Source organism: Micropterus dolomieu, linkage group LG01 (genome assembly GCF_021292245.1).
Source record: "Micropterus dolomieu isolate WLL.071019.BEF.003 ecotype Adirondacks linkage group LG01, ASM2129224v1, whole genome shotgun sequence".
Lineage (NCBI taxonomy): Eukaryota > Metazoa > Chordata > Actinopteri > Centrarchiformes > Centrarchidae > Micropterus > Micropterus dolomieu.
In genome coordinates this window covers 34406986-34431368 of record NC_060150.1, presented here as the reverse complement: position 1 = coordinate 34431368, position 24383 = coordinate 34406986, and the positions used below count along the sequence as shown (strand labels likewise).

The following is a 24383-nucleotide window of genomic DNA, read 5'->3' as shown; positions in this document are numbered from 1 at the left end:
ATACATTAAGCAAAAGGAGAACAACCATATTATCCAAGAAATTTTCATTCTGGCATTCTGATTTGTATATTTAGTAAAGAGAACATTACAGCACATATAGTGAGCTTGAATTGCAGAATTTGCCCGATATCAGCTGGTATTGGCTGTACGGATAAGTGGTTGACGATGAGTGAGTGAGAGTGAATCGCATCGATTTATATGTTTGAGTGATTGCTCATAACGATGAACCCAAAGAGAGTTATCACCTGACTTTAGTTCATCTCAGCTCTATTGAGCTTTACAGCGACTCTCAGCTCATTGTTTTGGTTTTACAGGCTGTAAATTTACTGTTTTGGTTGACTCTCGCCACCCTCATCATTTTTGGCCAGAAAAGACAGCAGATTTTAGCAAAGAAAACTCAAAAAACTGTACGCTATCTGCCCAGTGCTAAACAATATACAGACAAAGTTAGCAAGTCGCTCATGCACGAAATTGCCACAAGGGACCAGGGGGACAAAAATTGTCATCCATAATATCAAGCTCAAGCTCAGTCGGGTGGAGGCAGTGGTCATTGTACTAAGCGTAGTGGCATACCACAAAATAAACAAAAGAAGACAATACTGAATGCTCGTGGAATGGAGACAACAGAGGCAAAGATACAGACAGATAGAAAGCACTCTGATAAGATGAGGGTTTGAGGTTAGCGCCAAGACATTGTATTACTCAACATCGTTGGCAGAATGTCGCGTGTTGTATTCAGTAAGTTCATTTTTCAGTTGGTCTGGCTGAGAAAAACAAGTATTGGTACAACTTGGCTAGCAGCCAGCTTTCAAACCAAACCAAAGACAGAGCTTAATGGAGAGTTAATTGGCCTTTCATTCAGCAGGTGACAAGAAACACGTTTAAATAAATGCTAATGTTGCTCTGTATCTGCAGAATGTGTAAATAGGCAACTGTATGCCTGTTTGCTGTATCAACTTAAAAGGCGATAATATGTTAGTGTCTTTACAGCTTGTTTCTGGTGCCCCAAGTGGACCACAACTTCATTGCAGATTTAAACATGCGTACAATATTATAAATTGTAACAAAAAAGCTAACATATATATGAAAAACTAATTATATAAAACAAAAGACAGACTTGTTTTGTAATTTCATCTCTGTAGAAATGAAAAGGCAACAGTGAGCAGGTTCAGTACAGTTTACCGTGATATATGAATTGCCTATTTTATCCAAAATGAATTTAAAATGAAAGTCTATTAGCTTAGTAGTACCACTTTCTTTCACATCAGTAAGTAGTTATTTAGGACATACCGTTTCTATTTCAGACTATTTCAATGCTATCTGTGATGTGATGTCATAGAGATTTTTGCTTTCCTGACAATGAACTGAAGACAGACTATTGAATATTTATTCAGGCTATTAAATGTTACATTTCGGCAATGTGACAGTCAACAAATTGGATATTTCTGTTCGCTGGATATTTGTTGTCAATTATTTTTCAAGGCTGATACTCTATCTTGTACAGTATTCTAATAGTGTTGACTCACAGTTGAATTAATTCCCTCGGTTGTGTTAGCTGCGTGATTTTGAAAGTTGAGTGTTTTTTGCTCCGTATTCAAGTCCATCTGATCCACATATTTCACCTCCCACGCAGGGCTAGGGCTTTACAGTTCTCTGTGGGACCGTACTGCTACGTTGTGCAGATACACTGGAGACTCACCTACACCAGGCCTAGAGGAATCTATCATAGCTCCATTAACACTTCTGTTTCATCCTCTTCTCCTCGCCTTCCTCCCCTCATTAATCAACAGACCAGCCCTCGGGGCTCTACTCTGCAGCTAAGCTTATTTTCAGTTTGTGTGCCTCTGTGTGTGTGTGTGTAAATGCATGGGTGTTTTTTATGTGCGCATATGTGATAAAAAATGTCCAGAACAGTTTTCTTTCTGTATGAATGAGAAACATCCATCAGAGATTGCCTCAAATGTCGTTATCAGCATGTATAGTTCTGCGATAAAAGTCTCATACTGTTTCCTAACTCAATTGAGTCATGATGATAATCTCCAGAGAAATTGTATCAAATCAGGTCTTCTGAGATGAGTTGTCATTTCAAAAGGGGACCAAATGAAGTTATTCTTGGGGGAGAAACAGTCCCACCTACCTTTTTTTATATTTGAATCACGTTCTATAATGAGTTCTTTTCCTGCTGTTACCTTTCATCAGCCTGCTTGCCAAGCACATTCAGTACAGTGTGCAGCCAAAGATAGCCTCAGCTGTGAGTCTACGTGTGTTAAGGGGCTTGTCTTTGTGTTCTTAATTTACTCAGTGTGATGCATAAGTAAACATTATTATGGTCTTGCTAAAAAAAAGAATACAATATTACACCTGATCGGCTTTAAATGCAAGCAAATAGCCTTGTAGGATAATGTAAATTTCCCGTAGCTGTTGCATAAACAAGGCTTTTTTATGTGGCACTAATTGTTAAGCACTGTATTATTAATGTGCTGTTTAAAAAAACTCCCCAAAAAACCTTGACCTTGCAGTCTTGTGAAAGTGGAAGAAAAAAAAGCGGTTCATGTCACCTGTCTGCGTGGGAGCTCTGTTTGTTTGTGTTTGTTTGGAGATGTGTTTGTACACTCCGCTCTCCTTCCCTCCCCTTCTTCCTTCCCAGGGGAGTTCTTTTAATAGTAAGGAGGTGACAGTTTACCTCTCACTGAGCACCGGGGTGACAGTTTGGTACTTGCCCAACTTGGCATGAAACGCTACAGCTGACTCGCTTACAACGCACGCAGAGCCGTCTGCTTTTTTGAATTCGCACTCCATTCTAATGAGCCGAAATGACCTCAAGTGTTAGGCCAAGGCAATCTGATCCCCTTTCTATTAAACAGCTTTTAATATTTCCCCAAGAATTATTGTTCAGGGAATGAATTTTGGATAAGGTCTGCCAAGGGAAATGGAGCACACAATAGTAGCCTTGGCAGTGGCGCATTGAGCGGATCATTTAAAGGTCATAATGAAGAAAATAATGGCCCTTAAGAGTCATAAAACAATGAAAACATGAGGTTATGGACAAAGTTTTTGAGGGAAATATATAATAGAAGACTGAGGACTTAATATGGCAAACTTTTGACCCATCATGAATCATAAGAATGGCAGCAGATCAGGACATTGTAATTTCACAAAAGGGAGTTTGAAGTGGAGAGCACACATTGGAGGTCAACATTAACCAGTGTCACCCCAACTCACACACACACACACATCTTCCGTCCCTCTTATGTTCCCAGTTGTTCGCTTGCATTTCAGAGCAGTGTCTGTTGGGGCAAAGCGATAATTGCATTCCTCAATGATTTCATGCTGCGACACACAGTGACACCGAATCATAGCTCACTTATTCCAAGGGAGTGTGTTCTTTGGGAGGAAATGAGACAAAAACAATATGACCAATTCCACCAGACCCCGTTCCCCGACAGAGAAGTGCACTTCTTCCACATTTTGGCCTCCTTTTCTCTCTCTCTCTCTCACACGCACACACACACACACACAGGCGTGTGTTTACTCCCGAGCGTCCTCTTTGATTTGCAGACAAAAATGTGGCTGAGTCAAGTTAGTTACAGCGAGCACAAATCTCTCTCTTTCTTGTTGTGAGGGAATAGTTGTTGCAGACACAGAGCCCGCTGCTTTCCCAGCTAACCATATCAGAGAAGCAGCCTGAACATCACTGAGCGAGTGCAACTATAGAATTAATCCTCGAGGGGGGTGGGGGGGGTGGGCGAAGTGGGTGACTGCACCAATGCATGAGGATTACTGCTTTTAGGGCTTCTGATGAAATTCAAATAACAAACGCTTGCACAAAGTGTCCTGGAAAACACCCTGCGCTCTTTCATAATATCCTGCTAAACATGCAGATATTTGCCGGGGGGCCGCACGGTGTGTCCGTCCCTCATTCAATTTCACAGTCTTTGTTGACATGATAATCAAGTGGTCAGCTGCAATCAATGGTAATTAAGCTAGTCAATTGCTGGTGTTGCATCATGGTTGTGGGCAAGAGCTCCTTTCATCCTCTTGCTTTATATTCTCATCCCACAAGAGGCTAGTCGGTCACTTCTGAGGCACTGTATTTGGTTTCCATGGAACAGCCCCTCTCACCTGTCGGCTGCCCTAGATGCAAATTTTGCTGGAAGCCGCTGGCGCGGCGAGCATCAGCATATTAAAGTGATGAAATAAGGCTTTGCCCACATTACAGCTCCACCTAAATGGAGTTTTCTGCTTTTCCTCTCCATTTATGGATTTGGTGCAGGTTTAGCATTCAGCCTGGCTCGAGGATACACATGGCGGACAACTCATTCCAGTCTTGTTTAAAGAAAGTAACACTGCTCCGTATTGTTGCTCTCTGTCTACGGTGGTCTCACTATGCTTGTCAGCGAGGGTATTCTGCCATAGTCAAATCCTTCTTTGTCTGCGTGTTATTGTCCGTGGATGAGGAATGGTTTAAAGAGCAGGCAATTGTTATAATGATGACTTAAAGCAAAACTGCCCTGTGTGTAAAAAAAAAAAAAAAAAAAAAAGTTTTACACATGCATGGCGAGTCTGCCTGTCTACCTTCTTTGTCTGCGTGTTATTGTCCGTGGATGAGGAATGGTTTAAAGAGCAGGCAATTGTTATAATGATGACTTAAAGCAAAACTGCCCTGCTGTAAAAAAAAAAAAAAAAAAAAAAGTTTTACACATGCATGGCGAGTCCACCGCTGCGTTGCATATACTGTAGCCGACAGTGCTTGCCAACCTCGGTGTCACTGGAATCAATAGCGGCTAAAATATATGATGGAATAACTTTGCTGCACTGAAGTAAGCAACATTATAAAACTGTGTTGGTAGATTATCGGATTGTGATTGCAGTATAGTCCTTTGTCCTCATCCTGTGTTTTCTTACCGTAAGAAAATAAAATCCTCTCTTACTCCTCTTCGCTCCTCACACCTGAGAATGAAACTTCAATATTAACCTACATCTCCTTCAGAATAATTTGGCTGCTATTTTTGTACTGTACTTGAAAAAAAAGGCCCTGCTAGAGCGGCTGCGATGGCCGGATCCACACAGTGTGTGACATTTTAACTAGTGTTTTCCAGCTCAAGGCTGCGTCGCCCAGCTTGGGCCAAACATATCCCTTGTCTCTCCCACAGTAATAAGAAACAACAGGGGAAAGACTTTCCCCTGCACTCAACTATGTTATTTGCATGATTATTGGAAGCAGGGTGTGGCACAAACAGACTCAGTTTGTAGCTTTCCAAGGTTTGAAAAGCAACAGTTTTTATGCAGTTTTCCCTGGTATTTGGGGGAAGAGGGATTCTTATGAATGATGCAGCAAAAAGCATTCATCATGATCTACCCTCAATGCTCTGACCACAAGTCCTATTTAAAAGCATACTTTATCATGAAGCCTAATAGAGAGCTGCAGCCAAGTCAGCCTATTCCGACACTCTACTTTTTCAACAGCTGCTCTCACCGCCTCATGATCAGTTTCACTTGTCCAGCCTTTCATCTTGAGCGGACTTTCTTTCTTTTGGCCTCTTATTTTTGTTTCTCTCTTTCACCCTCTCTTGTAATTTTCATCCTTCCTGGCTTTCTCTCAGTCCCTCAATGGCCCTCCTTTTATTTCCGTCCGTTACATGGTCCTTTTCATACCACCTGCCCTTGCAGTCTCTGTCATATTGGCTAGAGGGACCCTTTGCTTTTTGGGGGCGAGGAATCAGCTGGAATCTGTTGTCCTTCATATTTCATGCCACATTGTGACAGAGATCCAGTTTTCAAGCCACAAATACGCCTGCGTGTAATGCCACCCGCTCACAGCCGAGGCCTTCAAGTGAAAATAGGGGTTACTAATACTATGATATTACATTTCTGGACCGGTTTGGCTCATGAATGTTTGATGAGAATGCCCAATCATGCATAGACACAAGGAAGAGATGAGGAATGGGAGAGGAGAAATTTAGAAGAGAGAGGGTGACAACAGAAGGGCAGGAGGAGAGACAGAGACGAATCAGGCTTGGATAGAAAGTGAGGACGGGGAGCGTGTGTGTGTGTTTGGGATGGAGTGGGGGGAGTGATTACTTGCTGCTGAGGTAGCACTGCATTACACACGAGGATTTGGAATGGCCCAGATAAAGTAATCTATGATTAACTGGGGCGCGGCTGGCTCGCCACCCTGCCAACAGCTGTAGTCAGGGGCGAATTATAAAATTATGGTATGTCAAAACATTTTAGATGCGGCGGGAAATATATCTCGTGGAGGGGGATATGCATCAAGTCAAAGGTGACAGCCTGCGGCTCGGGAAGAGAACATCGGTGCCATTAAGACAAATGTCAGTTGTCGTCTTATTTGGAGAATTGTTGACATGGCGGAACAATCCTGGGCAGATTTGTTTTTAGGGGGGGCTGGGGTCATAGCTGGCGGAGTGATCGCCGCAGTGATTGCTGTAACAACTGTCCGACTTGATAACAAATCAAATTATAAAGATGGACACCGTGGCACAGACCCCGCCGCCGTCTGAAATTGATTGCCAGCACCAGGAGGCGATATTGCCGGGCTTGGTCTGTCATAGTCCATCAGCCGTCATTATCACCGGGGGAACATTAAACCTTATGCAGAGCTGAATGAGGAGGAAGACTTCATCCCCATTACTGCCAGGAGTTTGACAGAAAAAAAACAGACAGGTAGAACTATGCTGTATCAGATGGTTGTTTTCTTTGTGGTTAAAAGGATAAAAATGCATTTCTTATGCTCAGAACCCTGTTAGAATTGCTCAGTATTCTACATGCTAAGTACCAGCTGAATCCGGTCTGTTATCATCACGTCGAGTGTTGCCGAACTACCTTGATTGAAGTGCTCTCATATCTTGCATTGCCAGCGACTGCAGCGGTAATCAACTTTTAAACCATAGTTTCTAGGACACATGAATCATCAAGAGGCTACAAACCCTTCCCACATTTCGATTTGGAAGAAGTGTGTTCGCGCCTCTGAGGTATTACGATTGGGCTTCAATGTTCACTAGTGCTCATGAGAATTTAACAGGTGGCTATTTTTACTCTGCCATTAGTCATTTACCTGAAGTGGGCTGTCATTGGAAATCATTTTCATGTCTGTAGACAGTTCCTCAGTTCATCCAAATGACAAGTGATTTTTGCCTGTGGGGGAAATAGGGCCTATATTTTATTGAGAGGCGAGACAGTTCTTTAATAATGCCTGGAGTTTGAGAATGCTCCCTGAAGGGGATGGATTTTGTGTTTAAGGCCACTTACAGGTAAATGACTAAGGCTTCAAAGATGGCTCATTACTGAGGTGCATGAGGTGTCTGACTTCCTAAATTCCCTACCAGACTTCTCAGTCATGGTTTTACACGCTCTTTTGTCTGACAATGCCACCTGTCAGGAACCCATTTTTAACTTTAAGGCATTTGTTGCTACATTAAATGTCACTACACCATAAAGCAAAGTTATTTTATATGTAGACAAATGTGTTCGCAGTTTCCTTTTGACCTTTTTATAAGAGCCCATCAAACAGTCTTCTTCCATCTATCTGTGATCATACTTTGGCTCTAATCCTTCTTCTAGCCCCCTTGAACAGCGGTCTCAGTGTGGTTGTCGTAGTAGAGCTGGTGTTGATGAACAACGCTGCACCTTGCCAAGTGCCTCCTGAAGTGTTTTGCCTTGCCACAGACAGATCTCCCTAAAAGTGAAGGGATTGCCCTTGAAATGTTCTCTCCAGCTCGTTGCCTTTGCCGCTGCCTATTTTACACACCGCCTTGCTATGTGTGGCGATGTACTCATTGTTTTTTGATAGTGTGGAATCATATAGAGATGCATTTCAGAGCCAAAGAAAGATTATCTTATTCATATCTAGCACAATGTTTCGCAATGTTTTCAACCCTGCTGACTTCTTCTTGTTTTTTTAGCATTGCAGGTTGAATACAAAATGGATTTCATACATTTTTTGTGTAACAGCCTACACAAAACACATCATGATGACAAAATGAAAACATGCTCTTGGAAGATTTGGTATTTTTTCCCATTCAAATTTACACATTTGCTCAAGGTCAGTCAAATTGAATGGGTAGTGCAGGTGAAAACCAATTTTAAAGCAATTCCATTATACATATTTTCAGTGGAATTAAAATTCTGCCTTTTCTCTGGGCCACTCTACAACCATTTCAGTGTTGATTTCACTTGATGCTGGAAGTCATCATAATCAAAGATCTTGAGCAGGTTCTTGTCAACAGTTTGCTTCCATTAATTTCCTTTGTCCTGACAAGTCCTTCAGTTTCTACAACTGTTGTCACCCCCACTGTGCTTCATGTAAAAGCGCTTACATGGATTATGAGCTTAGCCTTGCCTTTTTCTGGATTCAGAGGTTTTGCATGAGCACTGAAGAAATCGGCCTTTGTTTCATCTGACCATCTGAATGTTTTGCTCCTTCACATGTCACAAGCAAACTTTTGGCATGTTGTCACATGCCTCTTTTCAGAAGCGGCTTCCTTCTGGCCACGCAAACACACCGGATTTGACTCGTGCTTTACTGATTGTTGTCCCACTACCAACTCCAGACGCTGAGGACAGTACACATGGACGCTGCAGACTCACGCTACGTAACGTTGCTATTACATGATCAGCATCTTAAACCCCTAGGCCACTTGGATGCCATGTGTTTTAAATTATTTAAGGTGCACTCCGGTGTAGTGTATAAATTATTTTATAACCTTCCAGGGCACAGCCAGAGATCTGATATCAGAACTTACATTTACATACATTTTGGATGTCTATTTGTACAGTAATACACTATACTATAATACTTAGCAACCTACACACTGTACAGTATATTGTGGCTGCAGAAACTCTCAAGTGCTACAATGCTAATACAATTTGCTGGCACACTTTCCCGAATTGCAGTGGTTAAACAAAACATCACAATATGTGATGATAAAACATGCTTTTGACCTGCACCATCATGATTCATAAAGAAAATGTTTTCTTCTGAATGATGCCCACTCAGAGGAACAAGTCAAAAGTTAAACTCAATTCAGCACTAAGACATTTGAAAGGTTAATATTGTATTACTGCATTAATTCACATACAAAAAGACAAATAGGCCATTTAAAACCGTAGAGAGAAGGCAAAGGAATTTTATTTGTTTTCCTCGCATTCAGTTCTGGTTTTGGACCATTTACTTATTAATGAAGAGGCAAGAGATACACATGCACACACACACACACACACACACACGCACACTCACACACACTCACGCCACCCACAATCGTGGGCAACTTGTGTTGAAAAAATTATTTTCTTTAATAAATCATTCTAAGATTGTGTTAATGAAGTGTTAAATTTTAATGACCCAGTCTCGTTTGGATTCCGGTGGCCCCATGGGTTCATCCCACCTCCCAGAATTTAAATGAATGCACAATAAAATTACTTCTTTAAATCTTGAGTCTTCTCATTTGTTGTGATCCTCATGACCTGCGGAATTTTGCTGTTCACCCAAAGTACCATTTCGACCAGAGGATCAAATGAATTATTCTGTCTTCAACAGAGTTACATATTGAGACTACCTTTCACCTGTCACTGTGGAGAAGTGCTCAGATGTTGGTAATAATGTGCGTATGTGTGCGTGTTTCCAAGCTGGTATGTGTTGAGTGAGGGGTGTGTATGTGCAGATGAGACAACCTTCTCTGACTAACTTTTAATTACAAGCCTTCCAATCATTAATCAGACTCTGAGACTGAGACCTGCCAATCAAACCTATGGGAAAAGTGTCATGTTTAGTCTCTAAGAGGGCACATGCTGAAAAGCTGCTTAACACAGGCAGAAAAGACGCATGGTGATTGGACCTGCAGTAGAGTTCAAAAAATTTAATTCAGAATTTGATGTATATGACTTTCTACTTACCATGAGCTAATATCAGAGTCACTGTGACTCCAGATCAGTTAATGACATCCATGCCAGATTGAGGAGCTTGTGCCAGCAAACTTAGTTTTGGCACTACTTGATCTAAGTGCTAATTTTGAAACAGTTCATCATGAATTTGTTTTAAATACGGAAGACTGAGTCTCCTACCCAAGTGTGTTTTTTTTATTGTTTTTTTTTTAACCCAAGTATTTTTTTTCAATAGATGATTATTTCTCGTACCCCCTGGTGGAGTCATGAAACTGAGCATCTCTTTCGATATGCTGATGACATACTGCTTTATGTGTCTCCTGATGACACAGGACCAGTTGATGTTGTTGATCTTTAGATGTATTTTAGTGCATGGATGTCACAAAACCTTTACAGGTTCAAAGTGAGCTGTTATACACTCTAAGGTTTTGAGAGAGAAACCGGCCATGACATTCAATTCTTTTCAGACTTAGCCCTTTAAAAACCAAAACATTGTGACAATTTTTCTCCCTGAGTGACACAAAGAGACAAAGTCATACTTTTCTAATGCTCTCTCATCTGGTCTGCCCAGATGTTAGTACTGTTGTATTTTTGTCCTCACTTTGGTCTATATCTCCGAGTTATCATCCATTAATTTCATTGGGAACAACAAGCATCTTAGCTGAAAAATTCTGTAAAAAACTATAGTTCCCCGGGGTTGTCCGATACTACTTACTGAGTTCTACCCCTAAAAGTCAGTGTACTGTCACGGTCAGTACAAAGCTGGATTGATAAATTGTGAGTAATGTTTGGAGTAGACGTGCCAACATGTAGTAATATAACTTGTAATTCAAATATTCAAGGCTCAAAGACCTAACATTAAACAAATGCAACCAATCACATGACATTGTGGATGAGTTGCAGGGGCAATCAGAATCACAGAGGCTGTGGAAACAAGGTTGGCTGGCCAGCCTCTGCACGCTGCAGCAATCAAAGCCAAAGGCAGCGTTGCTTTTTGGTCACAAGCCTGCCAGTTTGCCTATGTAGACATGCCAAATGCAGTTTTGTTTGTAGTTACTTTATACATGGGGTGTTCTTTTCCAAACTCTGTGTAGTAAAAGCTTTGCCATGCCTACTTTGTGTAATTGACCAAATGCATACCACAAGGTGGGTGGAGGTGGAACTGCTTTTACGCAATAGTAATCAGAGGACAACTCAAAGCAAAATGAATCTGTTATCACCAGAACGGTCCTCCTCTTCCCTTTTCTGGAACTGACGAGTTGGTTTTCAGTGCCAAGCAGCGTATTCTATGCTGTTTTGGCATTAAATACATTGCACCAAACCAGCAGAGAGTCTAGTTCACGTCTGTGTAATTACAATCAGTGCAAGAGTGTCTCTGAATAAGACCCACCAGCAGCCCGAGAATAGGCCTTCCTTGACAAAGCATTGACAACTGTGGAACAGGCAAAATTAAGCCCTCTCCATTCATACCCCCTAGTTCTTATTATGCACAAGCTATCTCACTGAGCTTGCTTTTGTGCTGGTATAATTACTTAATCGGAGCACTCCTAGGGTGAATTACTTTGTGTGCTGCAAGCAGGCAGCATTGCTTTGACTCAAGCTCCTAAAGGGAAAATGAGGCTAGCTTTAATTTTACTGTTTAAAAGTCGGAAATGTGATAATGGCCATTGTCAAAAGGAATTCACATGTATGCTTGTGTTTCCGTCAGGACTGCAGTTTTGTTTTATTTTTATGGGCATAATTATGGAAATAAATACAGTATGTTCCATTTTGAGTAAGATTTTATCACCCCTTTGTTTCCTTACCTCTTAAAAGCATTTTATGGGCGGTGTAGAGAATGATCCACAGTGCATTAGAGAGTGTGTAGTGTAATGTTTTGTGTTGTTTGCTGTTTATAATAGGCCTGGGCAACACTTAACTAGAATGGAGGCCCATCAAGGCAGACCGATAAGGACCTAGGGATCCACTCTCGTCAATTACTGCAAAGTGCCAAGTTCAACTCAGTGGGCCTTTTATGAAGTACACCAGCTGAGTAAACAAATGAATCGTACATCCATGGTTCCGCAACACAACCATGCGGCTCAGGGCAATCATACATCAGACAGAGTGATAGCGGCTGTCTCCACAAGGAAATAGAAGGGTCCGACTATTAAAGATAGGCAACCACATAGGGCTCATAAGCCATTAGCCATCACGCTCATTCTGCCTCTCAACTGCACTGTTCTGTCCGTATCAGATGGAATAATATTAAGTTATTCGTATTGCTCCGCAGAGACGTTGCTGTCCAAAGTGTATGTAGAAACTGTTTAAAAACCCATTGGATTAGCGGAAAAATGCATTGTATCAAAGCAGAAAACAGGGCAGGTCTTCTTGATAGTTACATGGTTTGTGCAGGGCCACTAAGATACAATATATGGTGTTACAGTGACAAATGTACAATGTTCAAACATAGAACTAAGAAATCTTGTATTCTTTAGTGGTTTTATGTGTTCATGTAAGTGTGTATATCTGTATGCGTCCATGTGTGTCCCTTTTCATTATGTAACCTTGAAATAGCCCGATATACAACATGCTGTATTTGTGTCATCTTCAGCTGGTGGATGGGCCGGACTGTGGCTCAGTAATCAATACAATGTACAGTAATCTTATGCACCAGAGAGAGAGAAAGAGGAGACAGACACACAAACAGTTTGTGTGCGTTTGTCTGTGTGAGTGTGCGTGCACAAGAAAGAGAAACTGACTATGTGGTCCGCAGCCTTTCGTAGATGGAATTACTCCAGGTTGCAACTAAGTTGTTAAGCTCGTACTGCAGAGGGCAGTTAGTTCAAAGCTCTTGGGAACACAACTGACTTGGTGAATTTGAAATGTTTTTTAACACTTTGCTCTAATTTCAGTTCTGAACAATATCCACATATTCTGAAATGCAGTTTAATGCCTGCAGTTGCGGCCCATACTTGCCCTATCACTAATAAATAAACTAGTGAATTCACTGAGAAATTGGGAAATAAATGAATAAATGAATCATTGAATGAATAACGTATCCAGAATATGAGATATTAATTAATAACTAAAAAAAACAGTAAATAAATTAAAAGAATTTTTACTAACCCACATTCATTCCTAGCTAAATATTTTGACAAATTAAATATATATTTCCCTTGTGTACTTTTTAATTTTAATAATCCTTTAGTATGTGCTGGAAGGCACTCATGATGGGTGTGGCTTTAAGTTTTAAGACTCAGGGGGCTGGTGAGGATTCTGCTATTGACACTTTCAGGAAATTAAACCGAATTCTCGACCAATAATTCCTCCATGCAACAACAACAACAACAACAAAAACATTAACTGGTGAGAGACAGTATAAGGCATGCTGGCTAGCATGATGTTATTGCTTTACCTTGGATGTTAGATATCCATTTGTCTCCTCTGTCAAACATAACAGCTTGAAACTTTACTGCATTTTGAAGTGCATTATGGAATAATTTGCACTTTACAACAGATTTACTTTAGTGACTAGCTCATGATCTCTATATCGAAGCATAACAAAATGACTGTTGTGTATACTCAGTGTTCATTGTGGTTTATTGTATTATTCTTTCTATTGTTTATTATGTTGTTCTTTTTTGTATTTGACCTCTATAAAGACCTGCCGGGGACTACAGATAAAAATTAGTCTTCTGGCTAAATCTGGCCCATTTCCATGGATGCAACATCTGAAGTGTTCATTAATGTGCTCTGTCCCCTTTTAAATAAATAAATGAATGAATCTTCCTTAAAGTCCCAGTCTGCCACGTGGACCGTTGAGACCAAACAGCTATTTTAGGCGGGGTTGGGGTTGCTCTACAGTGTTGAATTGTATTCAGTATTTGGCTGTTCATTTGTAGAATAGTTTCAAATGTTGGTTATTTGTGATAGGATTCTGACTTTCATCTTATCTGTATAAATCCATCATTGCCATATAGCTATGTTAGACATGTTAGGCCTCGTTCAGATTGAGAATTAAAGCTAGCCCTGTGTGCAAAAATGCAGCTGAAAGCAGCCTCACCCTTTGCCCCAAAGCAATCCGGCAAAGTACTGCGTTTGAGAATCAAATATGTGCATAGTAGTAGTAGTTTTTCTCTATGGTATCTTAATTACTTAAAGTTGTAAAATGGTATTATGATTTTTGGCTTTTGAGTTATATATCTTTTTTGTGCATGTACTAGGTTTGCAAAGTGAAAAAGCCCAAAGTCCACCCCAAAGGGAGTTCCCATCTCCCACAGAAAACACTGCTGTGAAAACAGCTCGTTTGTAGTCCATTTCCCTTTCTTGTGATGTTACAATGAAAATACGTGTTATAATGCTAGCTGAGCGTCTAGTCCAACACGCCCTCAAAAACACCGGTGGAAAAACACTGAGCTGCAGCACACACCTCTCCCTTCCAAACACTAGCTACCCTCCAGGCAGTCAATGGACATGAAGTTATTACTGTGATGTAGAGACAGAGCTTGGTTAAAACTTTATGGATGAAAGATACTTTTGTTACAGATTAATAACTCACCACTCTGAAACTCTTGCTCCAGTCCAAATTGCCAACCTGGTCTGCAACATGTAGCCTACAGCTGAATCAAAGCTGTTCACCGTCTTTTCGCTGACCCACCTTTCTCTGCTTCTGATTGGCTAGTAGTCCTTAACTAGGAACTGCGCATGTGCAACTCGCAAAAAAAAGCTGCAGCAATGTGCAGTATGAAAAAAAATATGGTGTTTTTTTAAAAATTCAACCATGTAAACCTGTTCTGGTACAACCCCTGAATAAGATTTTGAACCTGAAAATGAACATAATACCACCTCTTTAATTTGCCTGTCAAGTCACTCAAAATATCGTGCTCCCTACTATTCTATGTACTGTTTGTAGATGCAATGTCTGAATGGCCTGTGAGCTTATAATACTTAGCATTAGATTAATCAGAGTTGCCACTGACCAAAGTGAAAGTATTTACTCAAGTCCTACAACTCTAATTATTCACAATCTACTGTCATAGACAGACCGGTGCATTATCTAAATTTGAATGATTTTTTTCACTCTCATCTTGACATCAGCTTGCTTAATTATATAATCAGCGTAAGAATCAGTTTCATGTACTTTATGTCACTGCTTTCCATTGGTAAATGACATGAGGCCAATCTATATTTGGATCGATGGAAAAACGTTCACAGCTACTTTGAAGTGACCAGTTGCTTTGATGTTTAGACATTTTGCTGAGGTGGGTTTTAGTGGTTAATGGTAAGCTTGAATTCTGGGATGGTAGCTGGCATCGATTTCTCTGCTCTCTGCTTAGGTTTATAGCAGGGGTTGATTTTTCTGTCTTGTTAATATGGTGTCAGTTTGAGTTCTCCTCGTCTATTATTGTGTGGTTACTTTGCCCGACCTCTCTGGACGGTCAAGTTTGTGTTTGCTGTAGTCGGGAGAGTTGTGTTTCAGTAATGAAGCTGCCATCATTCCCTGTTGTCAGATCTTCCGGAGGTGTTGGCTGGTGTTCAAGAAAGCCTCCAGTAAAGGACCCCGACGGTTAGAGAAGTACCCGGACGAGAAGGCAGCGTACTTCAGGAGCTTCCACAAGGTAAACACAAATGACTGAAACACATTATAAATCAATTATAAATCCTGATCAATTTGTCATAATCTTTTGATTTACTATTATACTGCACAGCATTAGAGTCACAACAATATTAGAGCTGAGCAGATTTGTCATATATTTGATTATTTTCACTAGTAATCGACTTGTAAATCTATAAAACAAGACATTCACACATTTTCCCAGAGCCAAAAGTGATTTTTATATATATTTTCAAAACATTTCCCACAGCCTTAGGGAATTCACTGTTTTCTGACATTCTGGACTGAGATTTATCGATTGTTCAAGAAAGTAATTGGCACATTAATAGATCATCAAAATAGTCATTTGTTGCTATCTTAAAGCACTTTTGCACAGTGCTTCACAATAAAAGCAATGATGCTATGATTCGTAATGATTTGGTAACACCCTGATCTTCTGTCTAATGCCGCCATCGGACAACCATTCAAGTATGTAAAGTCTGATAATGTAGCTAATACATAACCTCATATATTGCATTCAGCACAATATATTGCATTCAATCTCCTCTAGGTATTCACGGTCCCCAGAGAATCATGACTGTGTAAGTGTTTGTCTTCTTGGATACCAAAAGTAGATTAAACCTGGTCTCTCACTCTTCAGGGAACAGTCTCTGGCCGGGCCTAAATGCTACTGCGACATTGGCATGCAGAGCACATTCATCAGACAACAGCCGAGGGTTTCATTTTGCAATTTGGCCAACTGGTGGAATTAATTAGCTTTAGCTGATAAAAATCTGACGCCAGTGGTCGCCCACCAAAAGTGAGGAGCTGGGAATTGTATTTAGGGACGAAAAATGCAATCTCTGAAATCAACTGTTTTTAAACAGTACTTATTGTATAACAATAAGTTTCTCAAGGTGTTTTTTTACATTTACAAAAAAGAAAGCATATTAAACCTTTGGAATAAATGATCACTGAGTACTAAGCTATATTACACACTCCTACCAAGAACCTTGTTTTCATCTTCAAATAAAAGGTTCTGCCCATTGGCTGCAGATGATGGAGTTAAGGATCCATTAAGACACATTTTGTAACTCTATCTTCTCCCCTGGGGCCCTTTCCCTCCCCTTTAAAAGTAATAATCCAGTATATAATATCTCTCTCCCTGTCTCTTAAGCCCTTTGAAATACCCCAATTACGGCTCATTATCATGGTGAGGGGAGATGATGTTAAATGAGTGGCACCAGGAACAGTGTTTTATAGTAATGAAAGGAGATAACAGGGCATAGGAGACTTTGACACCAGGTTTCCTATGTGGCTGCAGTTTGAGCGCTGATTTAGTAGTCTGCAACAGGCTGTCTACTACCTTATAATTATGAATCAGGTCGGGGATTTCCCAAACATGGTGGAAATGTCTCATTTTGTTTACTTAATTTGCCAGGATGTATGTGAACATAGGCCAGGTAGATGTTACCTCCACTTTGTTAGCATCCCCCGCTGCTACAGTATCTCTGCCTACTGCATCATCCCCACCCCCCCCGCCCCCCAGATGCATCTCAAACACCCGGCGCTGGAGTGAGCGATGAGTGCACACATGCACCAGTGCACCTGGTAATGCATCGCCACAAAGATCAAGAAAGGTCCCGTCTGAGGGCTTCATTCAACGCTGCAGTGCTTTGGGAGGAAATAGGCTGCACTGGTGGCTGATTTACAGAATCAACACATAGAGGATTGGCTTTCTTTCTCTCCATACCCTCCTAATCCCTCTCTGTATCGCTCTCTCTCTCTCTCTCTCTCTCTCCCCCTGTTCTCTGTCTGAGAAGTGCTCGTCCACACAGTAAAACAATCCCTGAATATTTTTAGCAATATTTTTAGCCCTTTGAAAAGTAGTTTTTACGTGTGCTACATTTCTTTAGCTCTCCTGAGCTCCTGATAGATGCAGCTAAAGTGGAAAGATGGGCTGTAGGCCTATTTAAATGCTTAAATACAGTATGTGCATATAGAACTGGAAATAACCAGTGAAGCAAAGAGGGGCGATCGGTAGACCACTTCGGTCCAGAGTGAAATATCTCAACAACTATTGGAGGGTTTGGCATGAAATTTGGCACAGACGTTTATGCTCCCTTCAGAGTGTATTGTAATCACTTTGAGGATCCCTGAACTTTCAAGGCATTTCCATGACATTTCCATCAGCCTCAGTTGCACTTTGTGTTTTCTGCTAATTAGCGAATGTAAGCATGCTGACACACTAAACTAAGAAAGGGAACATGGTAAACATTATACCTGCCAAATGTCAGCATGTTAGCTTTGTCATTGTAAGCGTGTTAGCAAGCAGACATTAACATATAACTCTGAGCACTGTTGCACCCAAGCACAGCCTTGCAGAGCAGCTAGCGCGGCTGCAGACTCTTAGTCTTCTTAACATGAGATTTAACTTACACCTTTGAATAAACGAGAAAAAAGACGAGGATAGGAGATGAGGAATAGGTCTCATCACAAATGATTCACTTTGCCCGGACTCCAGCGCCTTAGGCTTGGAATGCACCCAAACCTTTCCCTTAGACACACAGCTTCACACACACACACAGAAAGACTAAAGCATGCACGGTTACACACTAAACACAAACAGAGTAAGAGATGAGAGGCTGGTGGAATTCATGGCTCAGAAATTCCCACTTTAGATGCTTTGCTTTGTGTCAGTTATATGTATGAAAAGCCTACCCGAGGACAAATACATAATATATTTTCACAGGGTCAAAGAAATCACCTCATCTTATATAAAATATTTAGATACTATCTTGGAGGGGGATATGAAATTACAAATGAAAAATAGCTGCTATCTTTCAATATCCATAGCCTCCTCTGCCTTTTCTGTTTTTTTGTATTTCCTTGCTTTGTTGTTGAAATGCTTTTTAAAACCTCTCTGTAACTTGCTGAGCAAAGGATATCTGACAATAGAGAGGAAATTTATTATATGTAATCTTAATGTACAAAGAAATCTGTAGTCCACATATGTTGTGTGTGTTATTAGGTGTGGTCTTTTAACCTTAAATGCTCAAGCTTTACAAAATGGGCAGTGAGCCCAGCTAATTCATTCCCAACAGACTGGCAAAGGGCCCACAGTTAGCACACAATGGACCACAATAATATAATGGGCCTTATCTCCCAGGCAGAGTGAACACAGCGAAGACTGTTGAACAAAATGGCCTGTAAATGCGGGTGATATTCAATTAAATGTAATCTTCTCTACTCCTTTTTTTTCTCCATTCGCGATCACTCTCCTGGTAAAGTTATTTCGATGCTTTTGATCACACATCTCCCTATTGACTGTAAGAAAACTGTCTCAAGGAGAGGCACTCGAACAGTGGATGCAGAGTGTAATACATTACATACTACACACTATACTGCAGCTACCACCAGGCTGCACCAGGCTGACATTGTGGATGATTTCTTAATTTTTACAAGAGCTTTTCGTAATCAGCAGGAGAATCGCTATCATATCCATCAGGATCATCCACATCTCTGTTTTACTTTGCTGTCCTTTATATGCTAAGCCTCTAACTACTATTGCACTTTCAGTGAAGCAGTGCAAGATGGCAATTAAGCCTTTCTGCTTCTGCTGCTGGACTGTGTTCATTCAAGGTAATGTGCTGCTACCACCCTGTCCTCCCTCTTCAGATCACTGAGCTCCATAACATCAAGAACATTACCCGGATGCCGCGGGAGACAAAAAAGCATGCTGTGGCCATCATCTTCTGTGACGACACATCCAAGACATTTTCCTGTGACTCGGGTAAGAACCTCCCCCCCTATTCAAAATTAGTCTTCCTCTGCTGCAGAAGAGCAGGGGAGGGTGGAAAGCATTGACTTCTAGGGCTGTTTGTAGATATTTTTTTGCACGCAAAGGCATGACTGTGTGTCAGCAGATGTTGGATGAGAAGTGGAGTGGTGGTTTGCGAGACGTTTTGGCAAGAAATGGAGGAAGAATCAGAAGTGGCAGAAAGAGGCAGCGGAGAACTGGAGTTTAGCCAAGTGGTGCTCATTTGCCGCTATATTAAGAAGTGGGAGGATCTGTTCCGAAATATTGATTTTCATTCTGCAGGTATGAAAAACCATATTGGGCATCGTTTGCAGTGTGTTTCAACCCAATTATGGACTGTAACAATAGAGATTGCCTCAAGTACGTGGACGGGAAGCCAAAGAGGCTCAGGTCGGCACATGGTCGGTTGAGATTCAACAGTCTGTTCTTTAGGTGCAAATAAATTGAGTAGGATGTGGAGTAATCCAGGGGCTAGATAAGGTGGATGCACCTTAATGGGCTCCCACTAAACAGACAAGAATGAACAACTTAATCTTAACTCAAGCCTCAGGGGAAATATTATTGAACTTCGAGGAAAGGCAGGAGAGAGTTCAACGCCCTGTTTCCCATGATCACTCACTCCCACCACCACCACCATCGCCATATGGATGTCTCTGTCTCTGTGTGTCCACTGACCTCCCATAGACCTTCACTTCCTGGAACCACCTTACATTTACACACCCATACAGTAAGAAGAAATATATGACGTTAAATAAGTGCCTTTTTGAAAACTTGAGTTACTTTTTAATGTTTATTGAGTAATTGCCATTCATTTTTTTTATTGTCCTGCTTTTTAGGGCATTAATGTGAATATAGTAAATGGAGTAAATGGAATTCCAGTTGAGTTTGCCAGGTCCAGCTGGGTCAGGTTACAGTAGAGCTTACCTACATCAGATGCTACCTTGGCATACAGCCTTTCCACTACAATGTGATGTCAACGGGTGTTTGATCTGAAAACTGAACCTGGCAGTTGGAAGGAAAACCTCAAACTTATTTGAGGGCTGCCATCCTAAGAAGCTAAATCATTTGAAGACTGTGTAAAAAAAGTAATCAGGCCTCATGATGATCGCCTGATATTTTTATAGAACCTTTTGATGCCTCCACTCAAACAGTGCCATGTTGTTTAGTGAGCTGTCAGTGATGCAAGGAACTGAACAAAGACAGTAGCAGATCTTCCATTTTTTTGACAGTTGTGTGCTTTCAGTGCATCTGCCCAACATACACCATAAAGAGATAAAGACAGAGAGTGTGACCTGCAGACAGATAATGTGTCAACTCCTGATATTCCACAGCTGAATCAGGTCCAAGGAAATAGTGCATACAATATTATCTGTTGTATTAGTCTGTATAACCATAGCCCACTGCTGAAATCAGGAAAGGCAAAGGATCCGGACTGTCTCCTCATTCGATTCCCACATATTCTCTCACTCCAACCGTCACACACCTACACCTCCTACATCCTCCTACCATATTTCTTCATGCATGTTACACAGACTAGCAAGGCTGCCTCTGTGCTGATGAAGTGTTTGTTTAGCCGATTTTCCACACAGTGGCCTTAAAAAGTGTGGGAGTTTAGAGGCTCTTAAAGGCCATAGCAACTCTGAATGAGAAAAGCTGAATATGGGGAGGCATGAGCAAGGAGCTAAAGTGCAGAGCTGCGGTTGCCTATCAGGTTATGTGTGTTTGTGCATCTGTATTTCTGCTTTCTGTTGAGTGTGTATGAAGTGCTTCAGGCAGCAGCAGACCTTTCCTTCACCCTGCAAAGTTGTGTAGATCTGTCCCGTTGGACACCGGAGCTGATCTGACAAACAGGCTGTAAGCTATTACGCAAGACAGTTTGAAGTGAATGAAGTGAAATTACCTCCACATACATATTACGCAAGACTTTTTATTAACAGACATAGAAATGTTGTGCCGTTCCCACACTTCCGCGTGTGTCTTAGTACACATCGCTGGCCATAGTTACATATCGCAGAATTCCACAGGGCCTGGAGTTAAGGAGCTTCAGAAAGATAACCAACTCCGGCATTTGCCTCATTTCATACTTCAGTAACTCTCACCAAAGGCTCACACAAGACAATTGGAAATCTTCTGCATTGTAAACACTATTTTTTATCTGACTTAACAGGAAGGGAAAATTGGTATTCACAAACAACAGACTGCCACGCAGACTCCCAGATTTGATTCATGAAATCATTTGTCTCCACTTAGCCTCCAACTAAAAAATTCAGTCTTACAATGAATGCCCTCCCCCCCTTTAAGTGCCAGCTGTCACAAGTTGTAGATATAACTCCCTGCACAGAGCTCACTTCCTGAAACCAAGACTGCTGCTTTAAAAAGAGTCAATAATCATAATTCCCCTGATTTATTTCAAAATTCCCCAAAATACTATTACAGTGAACCCTCAAAGGAATAGTTAAATATTGCTTTGTTAGCTTTGTTTGCTTTCTTGCCGAGAGTTTGTTGAGAAGGTTGATACCATTTTCATGTAGGCTATGTACACTTAATATGTTTTGGCTCATCCCCATGTTCCCAGGTTCCTTTGTTCCCAACTTGTGTGTCTCTTCATTTAAACTAACATTGTAAGAGATTGGTAAGGCTTATCTTCGCAGTATGAATATTGCAATTTTATGAATGATAAAAGTCTGTTCAGCCACTGGGGACATATCAGTATCTAGAGTCTAGAGAACAAATTTGCAAATTTGGGGCCAAGGGTATAACAACAGTAGGCTATAAGCAGTAGGTGGGTGATTTGAACATAATGACCCAGGGAAACATACACTGAACATTTGACCTGGGGGAAAACAATGTTGAGTACATAAAACCCTTTGAAAGCTCTCCCTAATGTGTCATATTAAGAGGATATTGAGCTGGAGAACATAGGACCCTGGGAGCATAGATACGCTCCCATAAGTAGCTACTGCCAACTGCCGTTACCTTAGCTAACTGCTCGTTAAAATCCCAACGTGTTGTCCTTCAGTTTTAGTATTGATTAAACAAACAAGCGATAAGGTGTTAATTAGTGTGCTGGTGCTGGTAGGCAGATTTGTTGCTGCTGGAAAGAGCCCAACTAGCTGTTTCACCTTGTCTTTGTGCTAAACGAACTGGCATGTGGTGCTTGCTTTATATTCAACGTAGAAACATGAGAGTGGTATAAATAAGTGCACTTATTCCTTTAACCATCTCGTTCTGTTGAAATGTTCTTTAATTTGTTCCAAGAATACATTTCATTTCAAATTAACAAGCTGTAGCTAAAGCTCTCCTTTAATTTGGAAAATAGCTTATTGATTGTCTGAATAGATGCTCACCATTTTCACTTGTGACTGTGGCCATATTGTTCTGACAGGGCTACTTATATTGGAGAAACTTACCATTCATCTGTCATTGGCTGTTGCTGAACCCACCTCCTCTTTTAATCTGCACCAAATCGATCACATAGATCACCCCAGATACTGTTAGCTGTACTCATGTTCTGTACAGCACTTTATTCTGAAATTCCTTGGGTGATTTATATGCATGTAAACACACTAAAGCAAGCACAGTTGTAGTAGTATAATCTGGACAATATGTTTTTTTGTGTGTACAGTGTTGGGTATGGAGGAGGTGTGTGTGTGTTTGATGGTGGACAAGCCTTAACACTGTGCTGCTGTGCTGCTGTGTTGATGTGTGCAGAGCTTGATGCAGAGGAATGGTGTAAGCTGTTGTGCGTGGAGTGCCTGGGCAGCCGTCTCAACGACATCAGTCTCGGAGAGCCAGACCTGTTAGCAGCGGGGGTGCAGCGGGAGCAGAACGGTGAGTGTCCAATTAGTCCCTGCTAACACAGACCGCCATTCAGGGTCAATCTCTCTCACCCAGCCCGCCACCAAGCATTTACCAGTTGCAGTCCGGGCCCGTATGTGTTAATGCAACTGAGCCCTCAGAGGGTTAGGAGAGCAGAACAGCCACTGTCCAATTAGGCCTGGCTAATAAGGGGCATTTTTTGTCAATACCTGATCCGGAGTCCTCTTTAGTTGCATTAGCACATGTTGGTTCAACTTCAGAAGTATGTTTGGATGTGTGTGTGTGTGTGTGTATGTTGTGTGTGTGTGTGTGTGTGTGTGTGTGTGTGGTGTGTGTGTGTGTGAGTGTGTGAGTGTGTGTATGTTGAAGAAAACCTTTGTGTGTGTGTGTGTGTGTGTGTGTGTGTGTGTGTGTGAGAGAGTTAGAACACAGGTCACAGGCTGTGGTCAGGGCTCTGTTCCAGGCCTAATGAGAAGTGCTGTGCATCACTGGCTTCCCTCATAATGAAGCTTGTCACAGAGATGGATGAGATTATGGCTCCTAAAGCCATGTGAAATAAATGTGCTTCCCCACATATTCCACTCGCAGGAAATGGAAATGGAAGAGAGAGTAGACAACAGGGCGCTGCTATCACAGTGGAGCTCATTCTCTGTGTAATTTGTAAACTCGCGGAGGGAAATTGAAAAGGCAACAGGCAAAGAAGAGCAGTTTAAAGTTGTAAAAGGGCAAGTAATTGAAAAGAATCCGCCGTCATTTCAGCCCATTTCCTTTCACTGCAGCCGAAAAGTGAAATTGTATTCTTCAACATAACTTTGCCCCATTTATTTAAGATATCAATACACAAGTTTTTGACTGTGCTGCGGGGAGCCAACTGAACTGTAACAGCGCAATTCCTCTCCCTTCTCCTGTGGCAAAAGCCCTGCTGTTTGGTGCTCATAAAAAAGTTGCAGCGGTGTGTTATGGAGACAAGCTGAGCCAGTCTCTCTGCTGCCTGTATAAGTGAACAAAACAAGAGGCCTGGGCCTGCAACCATGTTTCAATTAGCAGTCCTCCCCAAACAGCAGGGGCCGATAATTAGATCAGAGTTCATTTTCACTGTCCCTAAAAATACGCCACACTATGACATTGCCATTTTCTATCCACTGCAGACACATGGCTTATTTTGAATCATTAAGCGTAATTAGTGAGAACTAATTTAGATTATGGAGAGGTCTCTCCCTCACTGTCTCACATCCTCTGTCTGCCTCAGAGAGTTAGTTAAATGTGAAC

At 41.3% G+C, this 24383-nt stretch overlaps 1 protein-coding gene across 1 annotated transcript in view; it reads left to right on the top strand.

The window, feature by feature from the left end:
• Window positions 1-24117, top strand: part of dok6 (docking protein 6) — a 36777-nt gene extending 12660 nt beyond the window's left edge. Inside the window, exons 2-5 of the mRNA XM_046066318.1 lie at window positions 15393-15500; window positions 19154-19268; window positions 23007-23126; window positions 24032-24117. Coding sequence (XP_045922274.1) covers window positions 15393-15500; window positions 19154-19268; window positions 23007-23126; window positions 24032-24117 — 429 coding nt within the window. The remainder of the gene's footprint in view (window positions 1-15392; window positions 15501-19153; window positions 19269-23006; window positions 23127-24031) is intronic.
• Window positions 24118-24383: the final 266 nt, after the last annotated feature.